Source organism: Alexandromys fortis, unplaced genomic scaffold, assembly GCF_014885135.2.
Source record: "Alexandromys fortis isolate MF-2015 unplaced genomic scaffold, M_Fortis_MF-2015_v1.1 scaffold_1, whole genome shotgun sequence".
In the NCBI taxonomy this organism is placed as follows: Eukaryota; Metazoa; Chordata; class Mammalia; order Rodentia; family Cricetidae; genus Alexandromys; species Alexandromys fortis.
Genome location: NW_026067927.1, coordinates 35,318,142 through 35,328,942, shown reverse-complemented (window position 1 = coordinate 35,328,942; position 10,801 = coordinate 35,318,142). Strand labels below are relative to the sequence as shown.

General features: G+C 56.8%; 1 protein-coding gene across 2 annotated transcripts in view; it reads left to right on the top strand.

Moving 5' to 3' along the window:
• Positions 1-10,268, top strand: part of Pitx1 (paired like homeodomain 1) — an 11,488-nt gene extending 1,220 nt beyond the window's left edge. Inside the window, exons 1-4 of one of the 2 annotated variants that reach the window (XM_050144410.1) lie at positions 3,619-3,634; positions 4,175-4,411; positions 6,615-6,847; positions 8,708-10,268. In XM_050144410.1, coding sequence (XP_050000367.1) covers positions 4,243-4,411; positions 6,615-6,847; positions 8,708-9,250 — 945 coding nt within the window. In that variant the 5' untranslated portion in view covers positions 3,619-3,634; positions 4,175-4,242 and the 3' untranslated portion in view covers positions 9,251-10,268. Of the gene's footprint in view, positions 1-3,618; positions 3,635-4,174; positions 4,412-6,614; positions 6,848-8,707 lie in introns of those variants that run through there. The other variant, XM_050144411.1, reaches the window with a different exon arrangement.
• The last annotated feature ends 533 nt before the right edge of the window (positions 10,269-10,801 follow it).

Sequence of the window (10,801 nt, the reverse complement as noted above, 5' to 3'; positions counted from 1 at the left end):
CCCGCAGGCCCCCCCCCCCCCCCCCCCCCCCCGGTTGTTGTCCACCGATGGATGACGAGGACTAGGGAAACTGCCCGGTGTAGGGTAATAGCAAAAACTACCAGCAGCAGGGGCAGGCCAGAAGAAGACTCCCTGCCCGCTGGTTCCCCTGTGGCTTTGGGCCTTGGTGCTTCTACCAGAGAGGGGATAAAAGGAGTCTGGGCTTGCAAGTGAAGCTGCTTCCTTCCACGGGGGAAACTGATAACGAGTGAGACAGGCTTCTAGCACCCGTGGAAGAGTGGAAAACAAAGCCCTCTGCTCCACAGTGAGTGGCAACCACCACCACTTTTTTAGTCCTGTATTCCCTTAGTTCAACCATTCCCCCAGAACCAGAAAGCATGGTAACAACAGGGAGTGGGCACAGGCCTGGAGAGCCAGGAGCCTTAGCAGCCGTGGAGAACGCCAAGCTCTATCTTTCCATTATACCTGGTGGCCGGTTGTCCTGCCCACTCAGTGTTCCCACACATTCCTGCCCCTCAAAGAAACTTCAATGGGCAGGAACCTTCTGAGAAACCGACAGAATCCAACAGGTTGCTCCAATTTCCACCTGAGCACTATGGGTCTGTCTGTAATTGCTTGTATACCAAAAACCAAACAACAACAAAACAAAGAGCTTTTATTGGGGAGGGGGTATTAGATGGGGCAAAAAGAGGTAGGTGGTCCCTGATGCACTCCAAAAACTGGGTTTTCTAGTTTGAGCTTCTCCACAGCCTAAGAGGCTTAGGGCTGGAATGTCCCAGAGAGTCACGGATGGCCCTGGGGGCAAGCCATGGCACATTCTTCCTTTTCCCTAAAATCTCTTGATTCTAGGAGCGCAGAATTTAGGGCAGTATACTCACACAGGGACATAAGGATGGTCCCCACGAGAATCCCTCACTCGGCCTTCATAAGAATTAAATCACTAAACCATCCTTTGGCCAGATTCTGTTTCGAATACGCCCAGCTTCAGCAAAGGTCCTATGTTGGCTACTTCAGCTCTCCACCACCACAGCCCTGGCTCCTCCGGATCACAGTCCCCAAGTTTCTAGAAAGGATCGCTGGCTCTGCAGGTAGTGGGGTGGCCAGTGGAATAGAACTCCTGGCCTGCCGGCTGCAGTAAGCCCCCTTCCTTCCACTCCTCCTGCCCCCTCTCTGTGTGATCTGGAGGCTGAAACAGCAGTCAGACTGTGGAACATGAGAAGTAAGATTCAGGGAGAGGTCAAGCAAGCCAAGTCCCTAAGCCACACATCAAACTGAAGGGGACTGCCAGGAGCCTGGGCTCCAGAAAGATTGTTGGTTCCTACCTATATGCACGCTCACACGCTCAAGAAGCCCCTGCTTAGCCTAGGACAGTGGGTGAGGCAGGGTCGCCTTCTTCAACACACTCAGGATCAGGGTATAGCCTTTTGCTGGTTCTCCCCCTACCCACGCTCATTCAGTATCACTTAAAAACAGACTGCCCACCCCCAGTCCCCATCCGTCTCAGTGCTTCTTTGGGGCTCAAGGTCTGTGAGGATAGTGGAAGGATTATCTAAAAGGGTCTGAAGACCTTTCCACCCACTTGGCAAACCTGGAGGTCTCCAAATAAAAAGAGTGCTGTGTCGACTCAGACCAGTGCTAGAGACTTGGGCCCAGAGGGGAACGCAGAGGGAGCATAATAACTGCATTAATGTGTCCACAGTGGAAGATCAAGGAGTGAAGTCACTGAACAGTCCCCATCCTATAAGGTCCTGAGTCATAATACCCATGGGCAGACCATTGGTGTTGTCCCCAGGCAGAGGGGCACTGGGCCTTCCCACCTTGGCCTGACTTTGATGGGCTTAGAACATACCCCGTAACCCCTGCTATTCAACTTCACACCCAACAGCACATGTGTGTGTCCACAGCACACAGCATCCATCAGGGATGCAGGTGTCCGTGTGCACACTGCCATCCTTGTACGCTCAGAGCTGCCCTCTGAGGTAGTGTCGCCTCGTGGAGGGCATCGTGGGACACCTGAGCACCTCCATGAAAGGAGGTGTTTGCTGCTGTAGAACATTCAGCCAAGAAGTGGGGTAAAAAGTGGAGCCAGGGACTGCTGGTCAACCATGCTCTGCCCATGGTCAAGTTAATTTCAACCTCGTGGTGATGCGCTCCACTTGCAAGGAGAAGTCAAGAGTCCCTGGGCCTAATTCAGCTCCCTGGGAAGCATACACCTCCAGCTTTGCCTGGATTCTGCGTCCTTGCAGTCAGACAGGGAAAATGGGCCAGGCCCTAAAGAGCTGGGCACCTTGGAGGAAGGCCAAAGGAGTAAGAGGCAATCTTGGTCCCACCCTGCATATCTGCCCTTGCCCCCACAATTCTCACCAAGGAACCCAGCCCGGCTCCCTCTGGTGATGGAGAAGGCAGGAGGAGGGTCAAAGGCAGAGCCTTGCACGAAGTGCCACTACCACACTGACACCTGTAGGACCTGTCCAAGAAATGACTGCAGAGAGAAAGATGCCCTGGGCTCTGGGCTCTGGGCACTGAGCCTAGAGAATGGAGAAGTGCTTCTCCCCCAGGTCCCACCTACCAGGGCTCCCACCCCACCAGTGGCTGGTTCAGGGGAAGATCTGCAGCCTCAAGGGTCTCCTTGTGGCCTGAGAAGCAGGTTAGAGCCACCTCAGTTTGTGACCTGTTTACTCAAGACGCTGAGGTCCCTGGGCCAGTTAACAATTGTTGGATAAAATCCCTGGACAAACTTCACTGAAGCTTGAGGACTTAAGGAGGGGACCAATCTTGGAAGCCTAGGGGGTAAAGTCTTTGCTTGGCGAGAGGGGAGTTCTGCCGCTATGGTTTCCTAGCACGGTATAGGAGACTCTAGGCTTTCCAGGCTCTCAGCACAGGGTCTTGAAACAGCAGTCACCTGGTCTCCCAGGCCTATGCCTGAAGCCCTGGGAAGTCAGAAAGCAGGCCCCACGCTGCCCGCCGGGCGGGGGGGGGGCAAAGTTACCCTAAAGGAGGGCAGAGACTGGCAAGGCCTACCCCGTGACTGCCAAAAAACCCTGATCTTTGGAGGTGGAAAAGAAAGGGGGAGGTGGAAAAGGTAATGGGCCTGGCTGCGCTCTTGGGGTCTCCAGCCCCGCTCACCACGGCCTAGAGCCAACAGAAACGTTTCGTCTGATTAGAAGCCATCATTTCTATCCCAATCCCGGAAAATTGACTGCGGTGCAGAGGAAGGCCTGAGAGGCAGCCTTAGGGGAGAGTGTCCAAGCTAATTAGAAGACAGCATCCGGGGGCCCATTAGAGCTCGCAGGCTGCTGTCACTCAACCGGCCGGAGTTCCTGGGAGAAGAGACTGGGGAAGGAGGGGCCGGCGGCCCCTCGAGGACACCGCTGGGAGCTGCGGGAACCGGGAACCGGCCCTTGGCTCGGCCCCCCGCCCTAGCGCTGGCTCGCAGGCGCCGGCTCAGAGCGATCCTGCTCGGCGAACCTTCACACATCTTAGGTTGTTCTCGCCAGCGGCTGGGGACTTCGAAGCGGCCCAGACAGGAGTTGACTCTCAGCGAAACAAGTCATTTGGGGCCCCAAGGTGGGCACCAGCCGCGCGGGACTTGCAGGCCAGATGCGTTTCTTTTGTGCGGCCGAGGGAGAAGTCGGTGTGTCACCGGGGAAGGGGAAGGAGGGAGAGGCGCGGTGAGGCCGCGGGGGGGGGGGGGGCGGCGGGAAGGTGGCTGCGGAGGGGGAGGGCGCGGGCGAGGCTGGGAGGGAGGGAGAGAGGGAGGGAGGGCGGCGGAGAGGGCGCGGCGCGGGCGGCTCGGGGCTGGATTCCGCCCGCGCTCGCTCGCTCGCTCGCTCGCTCGCGCCCTCCCTCCTTCTCTCCCAGCCCCCTCCCACCGAGGCCCACCCCACCCACCACCCCTGGCGCAGGGACTGCTGGAACCTGGCGGCGCGCGCTGTCGTTTTCAGACAGACTCTGCGGGCTTCGTCCCGAGCCTTAGAAACCGGCCTCGAATCCGGAGCGGGGCCCCGGCCGGCCGGGCGACTGAGGCCGGAGCAGCGGGAGCGCGTGGCGGAGCACGGAGCCCCACGCACGGCCCCGCAGCCCCGGGCAGTCGATGGAGCGCGGGCGGCGTCGCTGCGGGCGCGGGCAGCCCTGGGGGGCAGCCGCTTAGGCGCCGCGCTCTTGTGCCCAACAGGTCGCAGCCAGGGCGGCCGGGTGCGCCCAGCCCCGGCCCCTGGAGCGCCCGCTGCGGTCCCCACCTCCATGGACGCCTTCAAGGGAGGCATGAGCCTAGAGAGGCTACCCGAGGGGCTGCGGCCACCTCCACCGCCGCCGCACGACATGGGGCCCAGCTTCCACCTGGCCCGCGCCGCCGACCCCCGGGAGCCGCTGGAGAACTCCGCCAGCGAGTCGTCCGACACGGATCTGCCAGGTAAGCGCGGCTCCCCGCGGCGTGCACCCAGCCACGGTGCGCACCCAGCGACTTGGCGCTCAGCCGGGTCCCCTCTGCGCCTCGGCATTCAGGAGCTTTCTTTTTCACCCCCGATCTCGACCTGACGGTGAACGCGGAAATTTACACACACGCTCGCACGCACACGCGAAGCCACTTCCAAGCAGTCCCCATAAGCCAAGCCTAGAGCGGGACTGACAGCCCGGTGTAACAGGAGCAAATAGCACGCGCGAGGAAAAATAAAAAAGTGGAGTTTTCCCTAACTGGTCGCTGAAGAGCCGCAGGGCAAGCAGCCGACGGAGTAGGGAACGGAGGGGAAGGCGAGACAAAGTACCCAGAGAGACACAGGAAGGCGGACACCTTGACAGACCGGGAGGTGCAGCTGGAGGAGAGGGTCCTAGAGGAGGGTTGGGCGCACAGACCAGACCAGAAGAGAGGGGTCAGTACAACGGAGCTCCCGGGGACAGCGAGAGCGAGCCGGCCAGGAGGCGCGGCCTGACTCCAGGCAGGGCCGGAGGAACACTGCTGGAGGGATCCCGGCCCACGTGGACGCCACAGCTCCGAGACACCAGGGGTCCAGCCAGGGCGGGTACTAGACTAACTTTACAAACTCCGCATTGCCTTTTTCTTTTTTTCTTTTTCTTCTTCTTTTTCTTCTTCTTCTTCTTCTTCTTCTTCTTCTTCTTCTTCTTCTTCTTCTTCTTCTTCTTCTTCTTCTTCTTCTTCTTCTTTTTTTTGTTTGGTTTTTTTTTGTTTTGTTTTGTTTTGTTTTTAACCCAAGAGCTGGGACCTCGGTTGGGCGGCTACGGCTATGGCTGTGGCGGTTTCCAGGCTCATCTGGTCTCGGAGCTGCTGCGGTTCTCGGGGTCTCAGCCCCGAGTGGCCGCGGAGTTCTCGGCTGCCCGCTGTCCCTGGCCCTGGGCGTCTCTTCTACATTGATTAAATCTCTGTTTGTTTCTGTTTTGCATCTCTAAGTGACTTTCCCCAGCAGGTCTGTTTGCTTGGTTAGAAGACAAAGCTTTGACTGTACTTTTGTTTTCAAAAGTTTTAAATGTGGTGTTGTTTGCTCAGGGGGGAAAAAAACTATAGTTATATATATTGGCTTTCAAATCAAATTAGCGGGGGAAATTAACAATTTAAACCGATGCGTCTTTGAAATAATTTGCTAGCGCATTTCTCTGAAATTTAAAACACCTACATGCAGCACGATTCTTGGAGAAATTTTTAAAAGTCAATCCAAAATGGCGCATTTCTCTGAGATTTTTCTTAAAACCTGTTTGTAGCAGTTTTATTTCGTGAATTTAAATTGTCTAGCAACAATGTATTTCTCTAGGGTTTGAAAATCTCTACCAGGGTGTTACTGTGAAGAGTCTAAAATTTATCTCCAATGATACATGGATTTTTTTTTTAGAGAAATACCTATCTGACTGAAGTTTATACACATTTGGCTGTGTATTTAGTTTAGGGGTGTGTTTGCACGAACGGTTTTGACTCCTTGATTTACATTTGCACTGGTTCTGTCTGCCTAGCTTTGAGGATTTGCGGACCTTTCTGTTTTTAGGTAGAGCGCTCTGAACTTTTCTGGGCTTCTGTTTTGCTTTTAAATTCCTTTTCTTTATATTTGAATGTTATTGACTGTGCGCATCTCCTGTAGCTTTAAAGAGACAAAGAAGCCCGGGTCATTTAGACACAAATCTGTCTATCTAGGCTGCAGTTGGTGGGTTTTCTAGACCTTGAGACCCGAGGTCGCTGTGGCTCTGACAAGAAAACGTTTCAGGCTCCTACAGGGTTCTTACCCCACAAATCTGCTAGCTTCAGCTGGAAAGTTCTGGTATTAGTTCAGAAAAGCAGAGGTGCTCCAGTCAGATTTAGGCCGGCCTGAGTTTCCAGACATAGCGCTCCTTTGCAGGGCCGCAGCCAGTGCGGGATACAGGAGCAGGCCCGGCCAAGCCGGGAACCCAGGCCCGGTTGGGGCGTCTGGGCTCTTCTCGGTGGCAACGCCAGCCCTAGAGGTGCCTACTGAGGACCGGCACCCGGCCGGGTCTTCTCCAGTGGGGGACTGTTCCCACGGCCCCTGGCCAGGGAGGTGAGAGGCAGCCACCTCTCCGCAGGCGCTTCGGTGGAGCCGGGACCGGGTGCAGTAGTGTTAGCCCGAGGTGACTCGCGCCCTTCCTACCTGCTGCAGACAAGGAGCGCGGCGGGGAAGCCAAGGGGCCCGAGGACGGCGGCGCGGGCAGCGCAGGCTGCGGCGGAGCAGAGGACCCAGCCAAGAAGAAGAAACAGCGGCGGCAACGCACTCACTTCACAAGCCAGCAGCTGCAAGAGCTGGAGGCCACGTTCCAAAGGAATCGCTACCCAGACATGAGCATGAGAGAGGAGATCGCGGTGTGGACCAACCTCACTGAGCCGAGAGTGCGGGTGAGCGTGGGGCGCGTTTCGGGCTACCCTCCCTCTGGCCACCGCTGGCGCGGCCCACAGTAGCTCAGATTTAACTCTGACCTAGCAGGCCTCCCTCCCCCTCTCTCATCGGAGACCCCACTTTAGGCCCCTGCCACCCGTGTCAGCTAGGCCCCTAGGCTGCTACTTCCTGAGCCCTTTTACCTGACCCGCAGGAGCTACCGCAACCCCCGTCAGAAGACCCCGTTCCCTACCCCAGGGAACTCTGTCAGGTCCAGGAGTTACTCAAGGTCTGAGATTGGGCAGAGGAGTCTTTGCCGCTGAGGACCTCGGGAGCTTTGAGCCTTCACCCCCTGGAAAACGAAAGGGAAAGGCAGGGCGCGCTTGACTGCCCCGAAGGCCTGAAAGGTGTAGGGGGGTGCGGTGCGGGGTCTCGAGCCTCTCGGAGCTGTGGTCTCATTCTGAGTATACCTTCTCCAGACTGTTTTGGGGATATTTTCCGAGCTTTCCAGACCAATCACCCAGGCACTAGCTGGACCTTTGCCTAAAGCTCTTCCCCACTGTAGGTCTGGGGTCCTGTGGAGTGGGACTCGGGTAGCTAGTGGCCCTGCCGCTCCTTATCAATTGCAAGGTCCCTGACCCAAGAGCGCACTGTATTCTGGCGCCTCTCCCACGGTTCCCAGCAAATGCTATACTTTCTTAAAAGAGGGGTAAGAATATCGTTTTTTCCCCGAGGTGGCAAATACTTAATCAGACCCTGAAAGCCCTTCTTGAGCCAGTCCAAAGTGCCACAGAACCCACAGAACCCCTGCCATAAGTCCTGCTTTCAGCCCGCCCCAATGAGACTGGTCTGACCCAGTGGGACCCTGGATGCAGACCGGGTACCCTATAATTCCGAGCTCACTAATCCTGCCCAGGTTTATGGCAGTAGAGGTGGGGTGGGGCTGGGTACATGGAATCAGGGCCTGTGAAAAGCTGGGGTACAAGGGTTCTGGGCTGGAGAACAAGCTAGGAGGTCAGGGGGCCAATGGTGGGTAGATAGGTGAGACGGGGGGGGGGGACTTGGTTGGGGAGAAAAAGGTGGTTCTTACCAAATTTCTTAGGAGAAAATGGAGGCGGAGATTAGAGAGAAACTAGTAAATTTACGGAAATTAAATATTTGCAGAGAAACGTATTTGGAATATATTTAGGCAGCAGGAAAGAAATTAAATATTTAAGGGAGAGGCAAAGAAGTTGAGCATTAAGAAAAAGAAAGGATCAATTATTTAAGAGAAGCAGTAGAGGCCAGATATCTGGGGGGGGGGAAATAAACTAAATATTTAGAAAAGAATAAAAATGAGGACAAAAAAAAAAAAAAAAAAAACAAAAAACAGACTGAAGTTTAGATAATCAAGAAGTGAACAAAAATTTACATTTCGGGCAAGAGGAAAATTATTAAATATTGTGAATACAGATGAAAACAAACTATTTGAACAATGAAACTCGTCTCAAAAATCGGAGCCCGTAATTTTCTGGGAAAATGTTTTTGTGTGTTTGAGGAAGAAGAAAAAGATTGAATTATTTCGATGAGAGCCGGTGCCCACTTGGAGGAAATGGTAGAAAGAGGGGGGGGGACGAATATTTGTTCGAACAAAAGAGAATCCGAGTTGGGAAAAGAAAATCAATTTAACTTGGGGGGGGGGATGATTTTTAAAAAGCGGGAAAATGGGGAGGAGGGCTCATATTTTCTGGAGACAGGAAAGAAACCATTACAAAAACCTCAGCAGCGGCGGAAGAAAAGAAGGGACGTTGGGAGAGGGGGCAGCAAAGGCTCAGGTGGGGGTGAGGGCCCTTCCAGGTCACCGTGGCCCTGACGTTTTTTACCCCCGCTCGCTTCCCCAGGTCTGGTTCAAGAACCGACGAGCCAAGTGGCGCAAGCGGGAGCGGAACCAGCAGTTGGACCTGTGCAAGGGCGGCTACGTGCCGCAGTTCAGCGGCCTGGTGCAGCCCTACGAGGACGTGTACGCCGCCGGCTACTCCTACAACAACTGGGCCGCCAAGAGCTTGGCACCGGCACCGCTGTCCACCAAGAGCTTCACCTTCTTCAACTCCATGAGCCCGCTGTCCTCTCAGTCCATGTTCTCGGCCCCCAGCTCCATCTCTTCCATGACCATGCCGTCCAGCATGGGCCCGGGCGCTGTGCCCGGCATGCCCAACTCGGGCCTCAACAACATCAACAACCTCACCGGCTCCTCGCTTAACTCGGCCATGTCGCCGGGCGCCTGCCCCTACGGCACCCCCGCCTCGCCCTACAGCGTCTACCGGGACACGTGCAACTCAAGCCTCGCAAGCCTGCGGCTCAAGTCCAAGCAGCACTCGTCGTTTGGCTATGGCGGCCTGCAGGGCCCGGCGTCGGGCCTCAACGCTTGCCAGTACAACAGCTGACCGCCCCGCCGGGTCCCTGGGGCCGCCGGCCGGCAAGGCGCAGGGGAGCTCGCGGAGCACCACAGGGCGCTCGCAGCACCGCGGACCTCGCCTCTGCGCAGCCCCTTCCTCCCCACCCCGCCTCCAGGTTGGTTTTGTGTTTGCTTTTCCGGACCCCACTCTGCCCCCAAAGAATAAAAAGGAAAGAAAGAAAGCCAAGGGAGGGGGGAAGAAAGCACAAAGACGTCGGAGAAAAATACTGGGGCGGGGGGGGGGGTGAGTTGCAATTTCCCTGGAGATGGCGCAGGTGGTATGTTCGGCCCCACGGGTCCCAGCTGTCCACTCCACCGAGGGAACGAGGCGGGGGAAGCCAGCGCCAAGGCCGCAGGGAGAAGACACCCTGGTCGCCTGCGTCCGGGCGGGAGCGCCTGCGTCAGTGAACTGAATGTAGGGAGCCTGGAGGGTATGGGATCGTCCACCAGGTCAAGAACCGAGAGGCCCCCTCCAAGTGTGGCCTGGCCGAGAGCACGCCGGGCGGATCGCTGTTGGAGCGTGCCCCTGGCTGGGGATGACCGGGTCTGCAGGGTATCCGGCCTTCCTGCTGGATTAGCCAAGGTCCCGGGATGCCTGGAAGAGCCCAGCAGCCTGCGCGCTCGGGGGGCGCACGTTTCAGGCCACAGAGCCGCAGCTGGCAGTGGCCAGTCGGCAGCAGGAGGGGAAGGGCTCAGCTCCGAGTTTCCCAGCCCCAAGCTTAGCCGTCAGCCCGGCCCTCTGCTTCACTCTGGGTCCAAGAGGTGGCCCTCTGTCCCAGCGAACAGCCCCCTCCTCACTGCCCGCCCGCCCGTACAAGAGTCGAGCCAGGAGAGCGCGGGGCCGCAGCCCCAGGGCCCCCGCCCACTTTGCACACCCGCTCTCTGGCCCGCCCCCGTTTACAGCGTCCCTGTGTATGTCGGACTGACTGTATAGAATTATAAATCTGTCTATATCGACTTGTCCATGTACGTCTATTAAAACCATAGTCCGAGCGTGCTAAGCACCACTGAGCCCCTGGCTGCTTCATTCACCTGAAGAGGGAGGCCAAGGCACGGGGAACTGCGCCACCTGCGCCACCCGGACACTGTGGGGACGAGGGAAGAACCGGAGGCTGTCCAGACAGGAGCTTCCCACCCCTATTCCTGTGCTCCCTGGCCTGAGCACAGTCGGCCGACCTAGCTGGTATCCCTCTCCTTCCATGGCAAGAACTCTGCCAGCCCTCAGCCTGTGCCTTATTGATGATCTCAGTTTCCCAGGGTGTTCTAAGACCCTTGCTGACCTAGTTCATACGGGTGCACTCTCTGAGAACCTCTTTAGGGTTAGAACTGATTTGATCTCCCGCGACCCCATCCCCTCGTCCCCCCATGGAGCACAGATCTGGAGGACAAGGGTGGGATGACCGGAAGTTCCCGAGTCTAGCCAGATTCAACCTCTGACTGTCCTAATGCCCCAACTATGTGCTAGCTTCCGCCCAGGCTGTGCGACTCTGCAGAGAAAGTGCCCCTTACCCTGGGCTCACTTCTCACTTCTCTCCTATCT